We start from the raw sequence: 22,385 nt of genomic DNA on the forward strand, positions 1-22,385 counted from the left end.
AGGGGAATTACCAAGTACAGTTTTCTGATCATTTATACTTTCATCTCTTTAATTTGCTGTTCTTACGTAATTTGCATGATCTGTATATGTAATCTCACAATTCTTTTCATGTATAATTTCTGAAAACATCATAGTTTAACCAATCTTTACGTTACATTAATATCAACTATTTTTCCTGTTAATAATAACAGATTTTGCTTGGCAGGCAACTGAGAAATGGTTATTTTTCAAATGCTTGGGCCAAATGGTTTAACATATTTTTCATTGAATGGATAAATACTTTCACACTACATTTTTTATTGGTGATAAAACACATCTAATGTTACTACTACATTATTTTATAATTTATTATTGTGCCTAAATTTTATTAGAAATATTTTAGACATTCTTTTTATCTTCGAATTTTTAATATCCTGCATTTTGAAATTTCAAAAAAAGGAATATGTAAAGAAAAGAAAGGGTTGCAGGGAAAGAGGCCCCAAGCATGCTAAGTCTTCAGAGGGTTAACTCATGGGCCTTCTTAATATCATATGCAAGCCCAACAAAAGTTTATTGATGAGCCCTATTAAATATTTAAAAGTAAAATATATTTTTAGATAATGTGTCGTCACTTTGTTTTAGAACTTCGAAACCATGTTAAGTTTGACAAAAAGAAAGAAAGAAATATTTTTAAAAAATTAGTTATCTTTTAAAGTTACACGTACTTTTGTAATTGAAAATATATATATATATATATATATATATTGTTACTATGGACTTATAGCTAACCGATCGGGTAAGTGACATTGGAAAAACTCGTGCGGTTGACATGCCAAGAAAGCATCTCTTGATTGTTCGGTCTTGACAATCGTTAAGTAGAGTTAAGACACAATTATAATGTGAACACTGTTAAACAGTTAAGGTTTGCATTAATGACCATTAAGAGGTAAATTAACTGGTCAGATTCCTTTAAACTCTATAAATAAGGGTTTAATTTCGAGGTAAACTCACTTTGACTCATTATTAAATTACTAAAGACGAGAAAAATTCTGACAGCGTCAGAGTATCTTTTACAGGTCATCCCCATAATGGAGAGACGTTCGGCAGAGATAGGAATGCTGCAAACGGTTATCCTCGTCCCATTTTAGCAGAAACATTTTGGCGTCTATCGTGGGGCGCCAAAATGTTTCGATAGGGTTGAGATCCCTAACCCAAAGTATTCAAAGTTGTCCGCTCCATCATCCAGGTTGCGCTACTCTCTCTCTCTTCTTTCTTCTAGCCGCGCTAGAGAATGCCTGCAGAAGACACTCCGACGCTTAAGTGAGTGACTTTGCATAATAATATCGTAATAAAGGTTAGTAATTAGAGTTATTTTCTATCAGACAAATATTTATAAATTATTATCATAAGTTTACCGTTAGGTCTGACTCATTAATCACCAATAAATAACATTATTCATATTAATTGTCAATAAATGACAATTATTTTCGTTAACTTCCCATTAATGAACAGTAAGTCACCCGGTTCTTTAGTAAATACTAGCTTGGCTCATTATTAATAATGATCTACTTCTTTATATAACTCTATCTTTCTTGATGAAATACCTTCCATAGTTACATGGTCTCGAGAGAGACATGATACTAAAGAAACATTTAATAACTATTAAAAAATATAATAAAACGGGATTTAGTAATGTATAACGGGTATGTACAATATTAATCACCCAAGAAAAAGAAAATATAAAATAAACCTATCATATTTTATAGTTGATGCGAAGGATTAAAGAAAAAAGATATGAGCTGTGATCTATAATATTATATATATATATATATATATATATATATATATATATATATATATATATATATATATATTACATTCTACACAACATCGAACAAGTAAGTAAAAAGGATTTTATTTTCGTTTTCATTTTCTTTCTCGACTAAACACACCATGAGCAAGAGTAAGAGTGGAATGTACTTTTAGCAATTATTCTCATAAAACTTTCTAATAACCCTTTTTTATAAGGATTTTTTATTTGAAATCATAGTTTAGACTATCTTCAATTTATTCAATTGGAGAATTGATAATTATAATACATTTTTCCCTTATAACAGCAAGTAAACAAAGTAGCCAGCCATCTAAGTTAGTGTGCTCAGTCAAAAGAGATATTGTATGAAAATATATTTGATCGAATGATGAGCACATAAAGTGAAGGGATGGGATTGCAAGCTTTCCTCAGAAAAGGAAAAGCATCGACGGGTAAATGATAAAGTCAATAAAGTAAACTTTCAAAAAAGGGAAATTGCTTGATATATATGATCATGGACATCTTAATGATTCAGACCCTATAAATAAATATGTTACTGGTGCACCTGGGGATCTGCTAAATAAACATAAGTGTCATTCCTGTACATAAATTACACCTAGAATTTTGTCAATTTGCCAGTGTCTTCACAGGAATTAACGATGAGATATTGGATTTTAGTCTCGTGGATTCATCTTCCAAACACATTATTATCTAAAACTCCTTGCCTTCTCCTGCTTGTCACGTTTCTGTGTCTTCTCATGTGATGCAATAGACACGTAATTGAGACAATGCAGAGTAGTGCTACTGTGCCAACATGATATACTAATTATTTGATGCAAACTTAATTAATTATCCATTTACGAACTTAATGAGAACACCTCAATTATTAATGTTAATTGAGTTGCTACAAATTGGAAAGTGAATGACGGACGGTCGGCCATTGGTACGTAGTGGATTTTAGTTATTTGTGCTTGGGATTATGCCAGCATGCACCTCACTAAAATGGTAATGGTGCGGCTAAACTTGCGCAATGATGAATAGAAGATATTGATTAAACCCGACCGAAATGATGATTCCGTTTGAGAGTGACTATTAATATATTATCATGGCTTATCGAATGTTGATGCTTGCTTAGGCTGCTTTTGAGACAAGGTGACGGAGAATATCTTGCATGACTTTCTTTCCGTCTCTGTCATGATCATCTCTAGCATTACCTTGGAGACAACCGAGCATAGAGCTGAAATTAAAAATCTGCTTTGGTAAATCAAACCATTAATTAACATATAAAGCATATGGGATTTCGGTCTTTGAGGCCACTTTTACGTGACATCCATCATTGTAATGATTCCCATGAAAAACCTCATTCTAAAAGTCCTAGAAAGAAAGCATGTGAATTAACCAAAAGAAAAGAAAGAAAAAAAGAAGATGAAAGGCCTTCGTACACACACAAGCTTCCTGACATAAAGTAGTAATAATGTATCACTGGTATCATTTTCTTCTTTTTCTTTTTCCTTTTTCCCTCCCAGAAAATGGTGCCCCAGCAGCACGAAGTCATGAATCTCTTGATCACACGTTCTCCGTAGATGAAGGGAGGAGAAGAGGCTGAGTGAGTGATGTTTTGGCATGGCTTGCGGATCTGATGCCACTGTGCTCTGGGGTGGACGTGATCGCAGCCTGTTCCCTTGCAAACTTTCTCTCTTCGTTTTTGCCCCACAACACAAAGTACAGTCCCACAACGATCAACACTGCTCCTATGATCCTACACCACAGATTCCACCCACACAACCACTCACAATCAAAATTATAATTCGCAATAAAGTAGTGTGTACATGCGTAAAAGATAAACCAAAAAGAGACACGGCACCTTCCATTCTATTAAAAATCTTAAACACTTTTTTAACCTCTAGACTGCGGAACACTAAAAGATCTTCCTTCGGATTCCTTAGCCTTTTCTAAGTCGAGTCAGTTTTCGACCAAGCTTCAACCTCAACGTACCTAAGCTCCAGCTTACTTGTAGTTTAGTGGGTTTTCGTTTGTCGTTTTCCAAGTGGTCCTTGTTAAGTCATTTTTCCATTCTTAAGCTATACACACACCCTATCTAAAAAGTAATTAAAATAAGAAAATGAAGAGCGGAGGCAATAGGACGAACCCTCCCAAGTAGAACTCTTCGCCTAAAGCAAGGGAAGCCATAATAGCGACAACGAGAGTTTGAACAGGTTGATACACTGCAACGAACACAGGGCCACCTCTGTCGACGCACCATGTCTGAACAGCGAAGGCAATTCCAGATGCCACCACTCCCTGCAATGCATAATCCAATTTTTTGTAACATTACAATTATCTTCACACGCCTACCCTCAATTACATCTCAACAATTATTGCACAAATATCATTCATCCTTTCACCACTCCATCCAATACAGACAACTATATTGCACAAAATTAAATTTAAATTTTCATATTAAAGCGACCAACTCTGTGCAGTTTTTGTAGAAAGAGGCTGGACCCACGTGGAGATACCTTTGCATGGTATTTAATTCTTTACACGCTTTACGTTGATTTAAAAGCAGAAAATTTATACAAAAAATAATTAATGGATTTGTAATTTTGAAAAGAGAAGTCTTTATGTAAAAGCTAAAGGACATAAAATGATAGACCGTTTATTTATGTAAGAATAAAGCGAATAAATACTTTTTATTAGAAAACTAAAACAGGTAAAAGTGATGAAGAACGTTTTAAAATGTCAAGTGGATGTTTTAAATATCAACATTACTTTGAAAAAAATAATTTTGATCACAATTCAAGTTTATAACTCTTACTTTGATGTGTAAGAATGACTTTTTTCATTCATTAAAATTTCTTTTCTTTATTGAAAAAAGTGAAGGCGTGCCTATATCAGAAGTGGGAAAAATATGGGAAGCCAGTGCTTGAATGAAAGTATTATATATATATATATATATATATATATATATATATATATATATATATATATATATATATATATATATATATATATATATATATATATATATATATATATGGTGACTGACCGCATAGAAGATGGTGAAAACTTCTCCACCAGATTGGAAAATCCAAGCCTGAGCATCTCTTTCAACGATGAGAGCAATGACGAAGAATTGTATGAGGCCAAAGAAACATGTATAGGAAGTGAGAGAGAGGCGGGCAGGGTACTTCTTGATTACAGGTGCTTGCAACACAAGCCAACCAGACCAGGACAAGCAGTGTCCTATGAGATAGAGGCAGCCGAGGGTCCAGTTCTTTCCCTTTGCATCTCCCAGCGAGAGTGAGCCAAAGTCAATTACTGGGCTAGCGTTCAGTGGCGGAGTTGGGCTATATATTGTTGGACCCTTATATAGGGTAATCACCGATGCCCCAGCCACACAGAATACCGTTCCCGCAACCTTCGCTATCCCATCCTTTCGATTCACCCGAACTTGCTCTATCCTGAAAATACAATATCATCTCATATACCTATGCAAACCCTGACTAAGCCTCACGCATGAATATTATATATTACAGTAAGTAACTGTTTCAATATCTAAGTATCTCTGTGTGTGGTGGCGGTGCAACAATTCATTAAGGGCTTGCCTGAATATGGCTGCCATCAGAAATGTAATGGCTGGGACAGAGTTTTGTATCGCTGATGCAAACGTTGGTGATGTGTTGTCCAAACCAAGCAAGTAGAAACCTTGGTTCGCAGTAATCCTGTGTAATGAAAAAAAGTATTATTATTATTAATGAAGCACAAGCCAGCGAATAATCTCTGCTTATATATATATAGATATATAGATATAAAATTAATTGGACGTGATCTGAAAATTTTACATACCCGACAAGCGCCAGAAGAAAGAACTGTGAGAGGAAGTTTAAAGTAATGGCAGGCCTCTCCTTCCTGGACAAAGAATAAACAAACAGCTGCTGAGAGAGACAGATGATTGTAACTGGAAAGATTTGCAGAATATTTATATGTATATACTATATATGGGATTAATTAATTGTTTAGTTTTGTTATGTTATGATATGTTACGTTAGAGAAGGTAACAGTGACTAACTTTTCCAAGAAGTAGGCAAAAGGAAGGAGCAGGAATAGGGCAATAACGTTGCGGTAGACTGGGAAAACAAGTTTGCTAATGCCCATGTTAAGGGCAGCTCGAGAGACGACGTGGAATCCGGCGTAGCCAAACTGCAGGGCCAACATGGCCGCATGCAGCTGAACGCGTTCCGGGACGGAGCACCACATTCTGGTGGAAGAGGAGGCTGAGGCAGAATCAGCCATTGAAGAGTAAAGAAGTGATATAAATGAAGTAATAATAATTGAGAGCTAGGTAGGTGGTAGCTTAGCTTGGGTAGAAAGGGAGGGAAGTGGTGAAGGGGAGAGGGAAGAGTAAGGATATAAATATAGGGAGGAGAAGAAGTAGAGTGTAGAAGCAATGCGATTGGTGTGACCCACAATCAGCCTAAAAAGGCGTTGTGTCAACTGTTGTTAGCCTTAAAATGTTTTTGTTTGTCTCCCACATTCTTTGCTCCATTCCACCCTCTCCTTGGCTGACAAGACAACCCTCACCGCACTTGCTTTGAAATTAAACATGAAATTGAAAAGGAGGAAAAAGGAAGAGTGATCAGGGTGTGAGGTCAGATCAGGTGTGTGTGTGTGTGTTTGAGCTAGAGCCAGAAATTATGAGAGAGAGAAAGTGAAGTGAAAGAGATTAGTATGTATGAGTTTAAGAAATTAAGATGGTTGGGGTTTGACACCATGCGAATAATGATTATTGTTTGTTGAGGAATGAATAGCTGAGCCGCCATTGATAGATAGCGCGCACGAGTGGAGTGGTGGATGCCCCATGCGGTTGCCTAAGAACCCCACCACCACACTCCCCCACCCTTCAATAATACCTTTTTACAGGGAGTGTGCGTTTTATTATACCATGACCGCTCTAAAGGAAACTCTGCCATTATAAAATTCAGGAAGCCCTGCCATATGCATAAATATATGCAGAAATATTTTGCAGCTACTTCCTCCACTATACTCAAAAGGAAGATAATGAAGTGTTCCCACTCCCAAAGTTACCATAATATGCGGATTCGTTGTTCAAATCATCCCCTTAGCTTTAACAGACATAATGTCGCCCCTCCCACCCCTTTTAAAATTGACACATCTCAAAACAATACAGTATAAACTATATCATAGAATATTCCCATATTAACAATATTACAGTTCACTTATGAAAGTAAAGAGATACGTTCATGGCCAAACGACCTTACAAAAGTACTACAAACTTTAAGATTTACAAAACACAGTTTACACCGAACGGTTATCAAAACTACGCTCATACCGATCGGTTATACAAAATAAAACCCAACCTAATGACCGAACGGTCCTATGATTCCGCTTTCACTTCCACTTCTTCCAGAGCTTCTTCCAGCAGTTCTTCTCCTTCTGCTCACATCCATAGGAGGATCATTGCAACAAGAAAAGACAATACCGACGGGCAATACAAACAAGACAGAAAAATAGGATAAGCTTATGTAATTTAATTAATTCAGTAAAACCTATACTTCACATAAATCTAACATATTTCAATATACAATCATGTAACATCAAATCATTCACTTCCAATCAAAATTACACGTCAGAACATGCAATGACCGACCACTTTACTCTGACTGTCCGGACTGTATGAATTATGTGTAGCTACGACGCTTTTGCACCTGGGTGATGTAATAGCTGGGATGCCCTCAACAGCTGCCACCCGAGATTAGTCCGTTCCGTCCAAGTTCACCTCATGGACTAGGACCTCCTGCCATTCTCACACATGACTTACTCCTCTCTACTTGAGAATGAGTAATCACAAAATATCAGGATAATCGCCAGCTAAGCATAACCACATTCATACTCTACCATTCAATAACCACTCATGAGATATTCCTCCCTGGAATACTCTTTCATTTCCATACCATTCCATTTATATTCCATAATACAATCAAACCGAACTAATACAAACAGATCCCATCTGAAATCAAAACTGAACAATAACATTCCCCAGAGACAAGACCGAACGTTTTGAATACTTTCTAGACTAACACAGCTGAACACTTAGTGCAAGACCGAGCGGTCTTCCACTTATAGACCGTACAGGACCGAACGATCCATTCTAGATAAGACTCATCATAAGTCGAACACTATTGATAGTATTTGGACGTTTACTTGCTACTCAACAGTCACTACAAAACAGTATTTTACTAGACCGAACTCCTAAGAATGTATCGAATACGAAATATTACATATAATTTAGACTTAACCGAAAATCATAATAACTATTGCTGGAACCTGAGAACTTAAACCGAACCCTACAAGATTTCACTGAATACTATTGACTTGAACCGAATACTCATAGTTCAAGTAGAGTACACAATGGGGTATAATAAAAATACCGAGCGTTTGGTTAAAGACCAACCACTATAAAGACCGAGCGTTTGGTTCTAAACCGAGCACTATTGAGACCGAACGCTTGGTTCAAGACCGAGCACTACTGAAACCTAGCGCTTGGTTCAAGACCGAGCACTACTGAAATCGAGCGTTTGGTTCAAGACCGAGCACTATTGAACTTAAATCAAAATGAAGGAATATATATATACAATTACACAACACTTATTTTCAATGAAGGATAAAGGTAACAGCTACGACTGTAAGTACTATAGAATACATTAACTAAACTGTTTAGGAAGCCTAAAGAGGAAACTATACTTAGACCGAACACTTACTTACCAGTATTCTAGGAGAAAACTGATCGGTCCTTAACTGAAATTCTCTACAGAAGAAGAATCCAGTACAGACCAAATACTCAAAGGAAAACCGAACGGTCAATAATGACTTTCGGTGACAACCACAGGATTATACAGAATTCTACATACATAAGAGCAAACCCTATATCAGCCAGTTCACATCATTTATAACTCATACACTCATATATACAAAACATGCACTGAAAACAATACTTCATATTCATCCATGGATCAAACAAACATACAACCATTCAGAACAAGAAATCATAATCAAATTATATAAGCTTCCCTTACCTCTAAACGTAATCAAACGCTCACCGATGCAGGATATATTTCACCACTACCAGTCTTATACACTTAGAGCTCACCGATTTAAAAACTAAACCAAATACAAGACCAGAATTGTTATCAGAATGAGATGATAAACTCATGCAACCAAAACTTGGCTTGCATGTGTCAGAAAACGATCGGTCTAAGATGAGAAGTAACTGACCAACTTAAACCACAACTTGATCGGTGCAATGGAAAGCTCTTGACACTAGAAATACTCAAGTGTTGCCTAAATGATGGTCGGAAGAAGAAAAGGATGAAAATTCTTAGAGAGAAGACGGTGATTGTAGAGAGGAGGAGGAGAAAATGGAAGGTTCAGAAGATTGAAGATGAAGGGTGCATGCAGAAAAGTGGCACGAAGTTTGAAATTTAGCCTTAAATACTACCGTCATTAAAATCGATCGGCCACTCAGCGCTGCACATCTGTCTTCCACTCACACGAAATTTAAGGGTTCTGACAACCACACCCTCCAAAAATTATCACCCATTTTTCTAACATGTTATTTCCTCTTCTTATTTGCACCTCCTTAAATTTATGAAATCGTGAATGATATGCATGAAGTACAAAAATAAAACATAGATAATGTACCATATTTGATTTAGGTATCCATTTTACTATTTTCATTTTTTTTAATTGTATCACTCAAATTATCTTTTATGCATTTGAATTTAGTAAATTATGTCACACCTTTCAAGGTCTAACTAAATAAAATAAAAACAAAAGAAAAAAAACGCATAATTTTCTTATAGAATTTTATAAAATGACATTACTTTTGTTTTGTTTTTTTTCATTTTAATATTTTTTCTATAATTCCTCGCGACTTTGCTAAAAGTTTAATGGATAAGAAAATTTTATGAAAATTTAAAATGTTTATGATAAAGAATGAGAAAATTAAATTTTCATTAAAAAAATGGAAAAATAATGATATAATGTATAATTAAACATTTACACAATAAATAGAATTAACAGTAAATATTATACTGAAAACAAAAGTGTGTTGATGGAGGATATTATTAACTTTTAGAATGGAAAATGCTTTTTTTTCACTACTTGCATCCGTTGACAATTCACTTTTAAAAATATATTGATCGTTCAAAAAATTAACTATTGTATTTATAAAAAAATATTAAAAAAGAAAATAATAGATGTAAAATGTATGTAAAAATTTGTTAATAATACCTTTTATAATATGAGCAAATGTGAATTTGCCTAACGTTTGTTCCGCCAAGTATTTTCAAAATTTGTAAAATTAAAGTTATTTATATTTACGTGTTTTCATTATTAAAGAGGTTATTAACATAATATGATATAAAAATCTGCTTCTAGTTCAAGAAATACCAAACTAATATACATTCAATAAATTCAGTTTTTTCAATTCAAAATCTTAATTTTTCTTTTTTATACATTATTTATTTTCACTTAAATTTTTTGACTGTATACTTAAATATTATTTCCAGTTCCCGTTATTTTAAGTATGAATCTCCAAGTATTACAAACTCAAAAGTGGAGTTACGAGAATAGTTATTTAATTGGGAATTATTATTTTAACACCTAACAATTTTTTACACACATTTTATATTTATTATTTTACTTTTTAATTATTTTATAAATTCAAAAATTAACTTTTAAAAAACTATAATACCTCTTTAAAAGTGGATTGTCAATTGGTATAAATGGTTTAAAAATACACTCTTCTATTTAATCATATAACATTTCCATCTACGGTGACAATTATTAAGTTCCATAAAGACCGATTCTTATATTATATAATCAAAGTTATTTTAAGTACATTAGTTGAATTTAAAGATGTAGATTGGTGAGCTGAGGAGATTTGATGTTTTAAAACAGAAAATAAAGAGAGTGATTGGGAATGTGTGATGACAGGCATGCTATTCTACTAATTGCATTATATGATAAAAGCTGTAGATGCAGCAAACTAAGAGGAACACTGATCCTGCCTCTGACTCACCCTGCACGGACCCAGTTGGGCTCGTAATTGCTTTTCCTTCGACTTCTCTCCTTTTCGATTGAATGATAGATTGATTTATTAGTGATAAAAATTAAAAAAATAAAATAAAAAGAATTATACGTTTAGTTTAAAGAATTTAAAAGAGATAAAAAGAGAAATTATAAATTTAATTTTCTCGTTAACTTAAGAAAGAAAAAAAATAAAGCTTTCATAACTACGCACCTTACACTTAAACTCATTTATTTTTTCTTTTTCTGCATCTCGCCTTTTCTTACATACTTTCTTTTGGGTAATAATGTGGTTTCATTCCTATCGTGTTTTCACTTTATAAAATACCTTAAAATTCTTAATATTTTAAAAACGGATTATCAAAGTATATTTGCTCTAAAAGGTAAATTTTGAAACTTCCTTGTTCCTTTTTCTGACGTGGGGAACGATTCTCAGAAATTATGCATGTAACTTGCTGAAAGGATTGACACCGTGCTCGCACATAAAAAAAAAGATGTAACTTGCAAGGATTATTGATTTATAAAGTGTGACACCAACACTACATGTGCATAGGGAGTACACGTGGCAAACTATGCAAACAGTTGTGGTCCAAACCTCTGTAATTTTTTCTTTCCTTTTTAATCATTAATCAACCATAAGAGAATTGAATTAATCATAAATATTATTAATTCTAAACTTATTTGCTTATTAGTTAAGCTACATATTCTTTTGGAACAATTGAGCATCAATTAGGATATTTTTGAGTTGATATTTTTAGATTGATTATTCTATTCTATCACTTTGATTGATAAGTTAAAAAATATTGTCAATTAATACTTAGTCAATAATAATCACAAATTAATAAATTAATGTTAACTAAAATATGCGTTACAAAATTTATAAGTATATTAAATCGTAAAAGTATAAAGTGGATAACTCCACGTATTGTTTCTCGTATAAACTTGTGTTATTCAAAAGAATTATGTTTATTCATTAATTAAAGGCTAAAAGTTTTAATAAAATGAAAATGATTTATGTGTATGAAATAAATTTAAAACTGAGATAAAAAAAAACTTATGAAATTACTATATGGTAAAAGATGGTACGGTGATTAGATTTTATGCATCAAATCAATGTAAAAAATATTAAACAATATAATTATAATTTTTACTTTAACATTCACATCACATGTAATAAGTGTTAATGTCTTAAAAACTTATTAATAAAAACCCTAATGTTTTAAACTTTTTTTTATTAAAAGTTTGCATTAAGAATAATTAACGATAAATTTTATTTTTAGATGTTCAATCAATTATTTGTTTTATTTTAGTATAGGTTCTTACGTTTGCTTTTATAAAAAATGTGACTTTTTAAAAAGAATCAATTACTTTTATTAAAAAATGTGAACTTTTAACACAAAATGTTAAAATAATCAAATCAAAAAAATTACTCAAAAAATGTATTTATAACATTTCACCAAAACCTATTAGTTACAAATTATTTATGTTTTAGAAAAGCTTTCATGACATGATAAAAATTATAAATTGATTAAACTTACATATATAAATTAAAAAACATATTTAAAAGAAAACAATAGTTGCTCATAAGCATATAAATCAAGGTAAAATAAAATACAATGTTTGATCCAAAACTGCTCCTTTATAATGTTTTAGGATATGAATGAACGAAACCTCCTGTTGGCAGCAGCTCCAGAGTTATCTTCACGTCATCGGAATAAACGTTTACAGGTTATCTAATAATAATGTTTTCACTTTACAATTTTATCTAATAATATCGTTTACATTTACAAATCATTATAAAAAAACTTCCATTTTACAAATTATTCTTAACTGATCATAAACACTGTTTGACTAAAAATTTCTCATTTATTTTTTTATATTATTATTCTTAATAATCATTTTGACACCTTATTCTCACGTTTCAATTCTTTTTGCTTGTTGGTCTTCAACCCTCTCCCAAATCTCCTCATTTTGTCTTATTTATTATCATGACCAATTGACATCTTATTAACCACCACATTCATAAACTAATTTTATTTTATCAATAAACTCATTTTTTTTCTTATAACTATATATAACTTAAACATAAATTAGAAACAACTGAATAAATTAATAAACGTTTTTCTACAAATTAGTTTATAAAAAGATAGCTTCAATTTATAGAAAAGCTGTTTTTTTCTCTCTGAAAGGACTAAAACTAACAAAAACATTAGAAACAAAAAACGTTAAACAAAATAGAGGTTAAAAGCCATTTTTCTTAAAAGTTTAGAAAATAAATATATTTAACGTTAAATTGTTTAAAAAAAAGCAAGAGTTTTGAATTAGTTAAGTGAAAATTTATATTTGAAAATAATCGAATTCATTGACTCTTCTTTTATCGAATATAACTTTGATTCAATACAAATTAAATTAAAGTTTGAATTAGTAAATATAGACTGGGATAGATTCCTATTTAAACCCTTTCAATCAAATTTAGGATTCAGTATTTTTTTTAGGATAAGTATCGCAATTTTCTTCAATTTTTAACTAATTTTTTTTATATTTTTATTTTGAAAATTTGAAGCTAACACATAAAAATTTAAAAAAATATCCGTTTCCACTAAATTTACACTAAACTCAATTATTCATCAAAATACACCATCAATAAATTGTATTCCCAACCGATAATTGTGATAATCTTTCCCAAATCTAATTCTGTTTGTCAATGTTTTAATCATAAGTGTAACCTAAAATCAATAATAATGACCTATTAGAAAAGTAAAAGCCAAGAAAAAGGTTAAATAAACATGAAATCAACTTGATAAAAGTTCAAAAAAGAAAAGACTACTCCCAAAAAAAATTACCACCTTAGAAAAAAAAACTTAAAAAAAAGACAATAGAAATAAGGGTTTCTCTTAATTATTTATTTTTAAATTACACTTGAGCTCAATATATTAATGATAAACTATCAGTAATTATCAACACTGATATTACTTGTTGAGTTATATGAAGAGAAATATGGGATATTTATCAATTTATTGTTGAGCTACATAAAATAATTTAATAAAACATTTCGATCTAAAACCCAAAAATAATAAGTTCTTGAGTTTTTTTCACATTTATTTTATTTTATTTACTATTGTTATACAATATCATATTCTAACTGACACTATGAATATCAAAAAAGGAAAGAAGACGATATGGAAAAAGAATGCTAGAACACATCAATAACACTCGTGTTCTTCTCTACTAGTCAATTTTCTAAGTATAATTTGTATGTTTTGGTCCACTTGTAGATATAAAGTTTTGAAACTTGAATCAAATAAAGTTTGTTGGATTATCACTCTAAATTATGATTATTTATATAAACTTATATATTGATTTTTATTCTCGATAGTTTACCCTTCTTCTTGTATTATCATGCTATTTTATGTTATTTATACTTTCTATAGTATTGCGGGTTTAGGAAATATATTATAGATAATTGTGTCATGTTTACACTTGTATGTTTCATTTTGAGATAGTTGTGTTTTATGAACTCCTTATTACATTTATTTTTTAAATATCTTAGAATGATTAATTAATTATTTTAATTATATATACTAATTTACAATTATAAATTAGATATTTGCAGTTGCAGAATCTTATAATTAACATTTACATATTATTCATAAAATTATAGTATATCATATAAATATTTTATATTTCCATATTATGCTTAATTATGTTTACATTAACGAAGTTAAATAAAATGTAAGTTTTGATTAAATTAATTTTTCCCATTTATCTGGATCAATAAATAGATAACTGAATATAATCAATCCCTATCTAAATAGTCAAAACTAAAAAAATAGCCCTTGATTTTTTTAAAGCAGCTATGATCATTAAATAGTGTAATCTTTACTATGTACAGTTGCATGATCTAAAATTAAACATTTCCACATTGTTAAAAAAAATTACCTAATATATCCTCATAAAAACTCTCTGAAGATATTTATTATATATTTGTTTTAGAAGTACAAAAGTTACCTTTTGAGTATTTTACTCCTATAAATAATTGTCAAATAATAATAACGGCCACGTAACTTTTTAATTTTAAAAGAAGTAAATACATGTTAACAAAGCTTTCAGCTAAAACGCATGCACATATATCATATTGATCTAAAATTCTATAAAATAAAATAAAATTAAAAGGCAATAATCGAACAATAGCAAGTTGTTGATATTTGTGTTTATTTTAAAAATAATATATGACCGTAACTTTGATGTATATACAAGATGTATCAGATGTTTTTAAACTAATTAATACCATTGTAGTAATATAAAGTTAAAGATAATAATTTTGAGAATAAATCATTCAATTAAAATTGATTAAATAAAGTAATAATTGATATAAATCATGTCGCATGTACATATAATGGAATATTCTTTACAAAACGTGTAACCAAAGTATATATTTTGTTGACGGAAATAAATAATTTTTCTTGAAGGGTAATTTCAAGTATGTTTGGTTGTTAGAATTTCCTAAGCTAACAGAACTTTTGACTTTCCCTACAGAGTGGGTCATGCACCAATTATCTAAGATCCATTGCTCCCATAGACAAAAGTGTTGTAGCTATTGTAAAGCAAATAAAAAATATTATTACATTGAAGGTGGTTGCCACATTCCTAACCTTTGATGGCAACAAATTACAATTGAGGTTTCCTTTTAGGCTCTTCTGCTCACCATTCCCTTTCAAATCTCTATTGTGCACCTACAAATTAAGGTTCAGTGTTTGTGCCACTTTTTCCATGCATCTACCCTACAAACAACATTGTCACAATCTGTTGCTGAATTTTATGAAAAAATGTAAAATAGAAGTTATGTTAGAAAGTTAAAATGCATTGTAGACGAGGTGTAGACAGGTAGGAATGGTTAAAAAGTGAATTTCAAGTCTAACTCGATTTTACATAATCGATTTGTAAGGTAAGATTTGCATTTATTTATATATTATAAATATGTCTTATCTTTAATCAATGTAAGATTTATAATGTATATAATAATAAGAAAGTAGTGAAAGTTTGCATGAAAATGAGATATATGAGAAGAACTAGAAGTAAAAATTGGGATATGGAAGATGCCTAAAAATTGTAGACGAGGTGTAGACAAGTAGATATGATTAAAAAGTAGATTTTAAACGTAATTCAACCTCATAAAATCAACTTGTAAAATAAGATTTATATTTATTTATATATTATAAATATGTATTATTTTTAATCGATTGAGAGTTTTAACCGAGAAGAAGTGGAAGTAAAAATTGCGAAATGGAAGATGACTAAACGTAAGTGAGCAATGAATGCAACCGTGGAAAGCACATTGATGAAGTTTGGTTGTGGTTGCGTCAAAGCTTTCTCTCACACACACACAGCTTTCAACATCATGCATGTTGGGGCATAACAGAGCATGGAGAGGAATAGCCTCTCTCCCATCAATTCAACCCGTAATCGATTTTATTCCCTATTTTTCAACATTTTAATCATCAACATTTTTCAATATCCATGCTATTTACAGTCAATGGATATTATGTGCTTCCTATAACATTATTATTGCCTTCTAATAATAATGTATTCTCGTTAATGGGCGGCATGCATGCACACCATCGCTTTCATCATTACCTTCCAATAACTTATTAACCATATCATCTCCAAACTCCGTTAACCTCAATTAAATTATTTCTTCATCCCTTTCCATTATTAATTATTTATTTTTCTTCTTTTAAATATTTTTCATTTTTTTATATATTAATGTTAGTGTCAGTTAGAACTTGATATTATATAAAAATAGTAAATTAAATAATACATATGTGAAAACATTCTGAACCTATTATTTTTGGGTTTTATTGTGTCGGAAAGGTAGTATAAATTTCTTTATGTAATTAAATAGTCAATCGATAAATATCTCTCCATATTTCCCCCTTCATATTATTCAACAAGTAATATTAGTGTTGATGATTAGTGATAATTTATAATTAAACAAGTAACATATTGACCAGCGGAATTGGATTTGGGAAAGATTATCACAATTGATATCCTTTGAGAATACAATTTAGTGATGGTTTACTTTGAGGAACCATTGAGTTTAATATGAATGATTGGATTTCAGACATTTAACTGAGTTTGATTGAAAGGGTTTAAACAAGAATTTATCCACGTCTATCTTTACTAGTTCAAACTTTAATTTAATTTGTATTATTCAAAGTTATAGTGGATAAAGGAATAACTAAGGAATTCATTTATTTTCAAATATAGATTTTCATCTAACTAATTCAAAACTCTGAAACTTTGACTGTGGAATTGTCTTTCAATGCGTCAGGTGAATAGATAAGCTTTTTGTTCTAATATATACTGAAGAAAATATGAAGTATCGGTCGTTGTAGTATAGTGGTGAGTATTCCCGCCTGTCATGCGGGTGACCCGGGTTCGATCCCCGGCAACGGCGACTAACATTTTATCTCTAAAATATATATAGATTCCCATAATTATATTAAAAACTGAAGAAATTGTAATAACTTGGTCGTTGTAGTATAGTGGTAAGTATTCCCGCCTGTCACGCGGGTGACCCGGGTTCGATCCCCGGCAACGGCGAGGGTTTTTTTTAAACCATTTCTGCTTGCCTGGTGGTTTAATGGGTAAGATCCCAGAAGACGTCTGGTCTTTTATTTTTAACCTATTAAAATGAAAAACTGATTTAGTAGCTCAAATTCAATTTTGAAATTCCCCAAGTTTTGGAATTATTTATTCTCAAAATTATGATATTTAACTTTGACCATATTGACTGAAAGTTTATTAATTTAAAAGTATTTAATACAACTTCCGTATACATCAAAGTTACGGTAATATATTATTTTGAAAATATATACAAATATCAACAATTAGCTATTGTTTGATTATTGTTTTCTGCTTTTATTTTTTATAGAATTTTAGACCAATACGAAATATGTTCATGCATTTTACAAAATAGGTTTGTTAACATACATTGACTTCTTTTTCTAAAAAAATAATAATATATCTATATCTTTACAATACAAAGAGAGTGTATACGAGGGCATATTAGGTAAGATCTTTTTTTTAACAATGTAAAGAATTTAAATTTAGATCATGCAATTATATATAAATAGTCAGGATTAAATATCGATCCCCACAACATGTGTTTGGATGATGCGTTCATTTTCTTCATTGCTTTTTAGTTTTGGAGTTTTGCGGGAAAAGGTTAAGCCATCTTCATCAGGAACACCGTGCCTCTAACTTTCACTCTCAATCTTTCCCACTACCAACGTTATTTATTAATAATATTATTATTATATATAGTTCAATTTTAATTAAAATATTCTCCACAATTTCAACATCGTTCAAAACTCGAATTAAGGTAATCTATATTTATAAATACTTTTCTGTCTTAATTTACCCAGACTTTTTTTAACAAAGCGTATAATTCAGAGAAATCACTAAAATGTAATTTTACTTGTGAAAAGACATAACAACTAATGCAGAAAAAAAAATTCCATTCAACTTGCTCCTAAAATGTATTCGAATTTCAGTTGAAAATATATTCAGTTATTACTTAATTGAAACATGAGTTAGTATTAATGTAAAAAAATGTTAATTATTTATTTTTAAATCATTCCATATTAATTTGAATTATTAAATATTTAAAAGTATTTAATATTTATTCTTTGATGATTAATAATAGTATTTTAGTTTTTTAAGTAACAAAAAGTATCCTATTTAAGCTAAAACAACTAAATTTTAAATTAATTTATATAAACAAAATATTTAAAAAATGAAATCAACAGAATTTAAATTTCCTTAAAATTTTATGATTACTGACCTGAAAATTTAATTTGATATTTGTGAATATGATTAGCTAGCACTTCCACGTTAACACGTCAAATAAGTTGTTTGTGTAATAAGCCCGTAACATAAAAAAAAAGTGTAATGTGATGTGTTTTTGTGCTAATTATTTCCAAGTCCGCCTTTTTGACCATACAATCTTTCGCGATGATTACGGAAAGAGTTGAAATCATATTCTTCCATCTCAATATGACAAAACCCACTTTTTTCAAAAAAATCTCACTTTTTCCATATCTATTAACTGTTTTTCATAATGAGTTAAAACCCAACTATTATTAGTATATAGATAACGAGAGAGAACAATTGTAAAATTAGTAAATTAACTTTTTTTTATTAATTAGTTTCAAAATACATTTAAAGTAAAGGAAATCCTACTCTATCTTTTATATATCTAAATGGTGCTGTACTCTCACTTGGTATTAAGTTCAAACTGTTTGGTTATACAGATAGTTTTACTGAAGTTCGAACAAGCATATTAAAATTACATTGTTTTTTTAATTATTATTTAGAGATAAAAGTGTTTGTAATTGAGAGTTTAGAAAGGTGAAATACTCACGACTCGAGTTAAATTTCATAGAATAAATAAATCTTTAAAAAGAAGTGAACAATTTTGAGTGTGATTAAACTTCACATTAAAGATTAGTTTTATAATCAGTCCAAAAACTAGAGTTTACAAAATACTTCAAAATTTCATCAAGCAATAAAACATCCTTATTGTGGTGGTTAAAATCAACTTACTGTTGTAGCAAAAAAATATAGTAACTAAAGTGTTTCCAAGTTTGAGACTCAGCTAAAATGTTGGAGAAAATGTCACGTAAATCATTACGTAAGTTAAAAGAGCATTATAAAATATATATTTGGTGTCGTTTTTTTTTTCTTGTAAAACCATCTTATTTTTCATACATTTTATTTTATTTTATTTTATTACCTTTAGTGATTTTTCTCCTCATTTATTTCTTCTCTAACAAATGGAGGCTTAGAAATGTGGCAACAGTGATGTTGAATAGAAGACAGTAAATTAAAAAGATACACTAATTTGAAGTTTCCAAGTGATGCTCTAGTAAACATTATTACTTTAAAGCATACTTATTTGTTAACAAAAAAAATTATTTTATGAATAAATTTATTTATTTTTATTATTATTATTGTGTCATTCATATTATAAAAATACAATTTATAAAATCATATATATCTGTGACTATCAATTCACACAAAAAACTATTAAAATTTATTAAAACATTAATTATTTTGCAAGACTTCAATGTCTAATACATTTAACTACTCATTATATTCTAACAGTTAATACATTCAACATTAAATATTAATATTATTTCATCTTATATAAATATTTTTTTTAAAAAAAAAATCTTATACTCCTAATTTAAGGTTGAATGACATTTAACTACTCATTATATTCTAACCATTAATAAATTCAACACCTTAAATATAAATATTATTTCATCTTATATAAATATATTTTAAACAAATTCTTATACTCCTAATTTATTATTAATTTCGAAAACTAAAAATTATTAAAAAATTAAAGAAATAAAAAAAATTAGACCTAGAAAATATTTAACCATATACTTCTAAATTTTTCATATTCATTTTTTTGAAAAAAAAAACTTAAAACAATTAAAAAATGTTAACACACTACTAATATATTTAACATGATCTTATATTTAATATTCTTTTTTATTATTAATTTTTAAGTGAAATTAAAAAATTTAAAAATGAGAGAAAAACTAAAGTTGTGCACTCCCTTACAACATTTTAAGTGAAATTATGCATCTCTTAACAACATTAGATTTAAATTGAATTCTATCTTACCTCTACACTTTTTTCTGTGAACCAGAAACTGAAGATACACAACTTTTTTAAATAAAATCATTATCCCTGATGGACTTGTTTTTTTTAATTCTTTTGAAATTTGCCTAGTGGCAAATTTGTGTACTAAAAAATCTCATAACATCATATCAAGGGATACTTATCTTTATTTTCTTTCTTTACCACTGTTATTAGAACAAGAATATCTTCCTTAGTTTTGTCTGGAGTTCAATGAATAAATGATGAGTGATATGGGAAGATATTTACTTATGCATGCAAAGAAATTTCATGAATGGGTAGGACAGCGACCATTGACAACATTGTTCAAAAATGACATTCCCCAATCAAAAACGGTTCTTCTCTCTTTTCTGTCTTTGTTTCTCTCTCTCATCGTTTATTAGGTTTCCCACGCTAGGAATCCCACGTTCATGGGAGTGAGAAATTAAAGTCCTGAAATTCCATTAAGCTGTTTGGTGGGACACTGAAACCCACACTCACCATGCAAGCTAGCTAAGCCAGGTCTACACCAAGTTGATCTTTGGCTTAATTCTGATGTGAAGATGGTATTGGAATCTTTGAAGACTGAAGAAAGTTTGCTCCAAAAATCTTCAAAGCTGACAAACAAGATTCCTAGTTGATTTTCCACGACGATAACATCCATGGTGGGGTGACCAATCGTCTTTCACACATTCAAAATTCCACTTCATCATCATCATGCATTCTAATAATATGCATACTCATATATGCTGTATGCTTTTCACACCAGATACCACCTAAGCCTAATCTTCTCATTGCAACCATGCAAATTTCATCTTATCAACATGCTGGATCATGGCATGCACATAAACACTCATGAGATTATTGTCTCAATTTTATAAATCTCTACCGTATTAATTAGTTACACAGATTTTTTTATTTTGGTTCCAACCGGGATTATTACAAGTCAATATTAAAAACTAAGTTTTTTTTGTTAAGTTGTAATTAGATTGTACATAATTTAACTGACTTATTTTCTATAAAAACTTCTTTTTAAGTTATACATAAATTAATAAGTGATAAAAATATTTTCTTCTAAAAGTATTTTTAGAAATTTTTCCTTAAACACAAGTGATTTCGCCAACATATGTAACATCAATAACTAGAAAAAGTGTATTAATTTTTATGTGTGTGTATAAAATCACACAATTTCATGTCTAAATTCTTTCTTGTCTCTGATTTGTGAATGATTCTACACAATTTTAATTTGGAAAACTATATATACAATTTATAGAATTAGTCACAGAATTTGAAATTGGGTGTCATGGAGTTATATTTGCAGTAGAGAGACCAAATCCCGTGTAAAGTAAACTATGAGATTGTTATTTGAAATGAAAATTATCATATCTCTTTATATTTTCCTTCTTAGTTATTGTGGTTTCTCTTTAATTAAAAACACATAACATCTAGTCAAACAAAAATAGAGGAAATATACTATGAATTGACTGTGAAATGAAATTATTCTTGTTATTTTATTAGAACTAAGTTAGTTGACTTTTACAACAATTATTTTAAAATTTATACAAACAATAGTTACCACGTAAATTTTATTTCACACTAATAATTCCTAATCAATAACCTCATGTTTATTTGAAGTGATTATGGTATCTTCAATTTTTTTAGTGGATAAAAAAATGATATATATATATATATATATATATATATATATATATATATATATATATATATATATATATATATATATATATATATATATTAAAACTACATAATAAATTATTTGAAATTTAATTCT

The 22,385-nt window shown here is 29.8% G+C and overlaps 1 protein-coding gene and 2 non-coding genes across 3 annotated transcripts; 2 read left to right on the forward strand and 1 right to left on the reverse strand.

Moving 5' to 3' along the window:
• Positions 1–3,027: 3,027 nt before the first annotated feature.
• On the reverse strand, positions 3,028–6,273 carry LOC124841705 (protein WALLS ARE THIN 1-like). The gene is made up of 6 exons (XM_047318027.2): positions 5,862–6,273; positions 5,639–5,701; positions 5,398–5,514; positions 4,839–5,253; positions 3,939–4,090; positions 3,028–3,548 (listed from the first exon to the last, which is right to left on the reverse strand). The coding sequence occupies exons 1-6, from the start codon at positions 6,083–6,085 to the stop codon at positions 3,356–3,358; spliced, it is 1,164 nt and encodes a 387-aa protein (XP_047173983.1). The 5' UTR covers positions 6,086–6,273; the 3' UTR covers positions 3,028–3,355.
• An 11,012-nt stretch (positions 6,274–17,285) lies between these two features.
• TRNAD-GUC (transfer RNA aspartic acid (anticodon GUC)) lies at positions 17,286–17,357 on the forward strand. Its single transcript has one exon. It is a non-coding gene; the product is annotated as a tRNA-Asp (tRNA).
• Positions 17,358–17,431: 74 nt separating this feature from the next.
• On the forward strand, positions 17,432–17,503 carry TRNAD-GUC (transfer RNA aspartic acid (anticodon GUC)). Its single transcript has one exon. It is a non-coding gene; the product is annotated as a tRNA-Asp (tRNA).
• Positions 17,504–22,385: the final 4,882 nt, after the last annotated feature.

This window comes from Vigna umbellata, chromosome 2 (genome assembly GCF_029865625.1).
Source record: "Vigna umbellata cultivar VRB3 chromosome 2, Vumbellata_1.0, whole genome shotgun sequence".
Classification (NCBI taxonomy): domain Eukaryota; kingdom Viridiplantae; phylum Streptophyta; class Magnoliopsida; order Fabales; family Fabaceae; genus Vigna; species Vigna umbellata.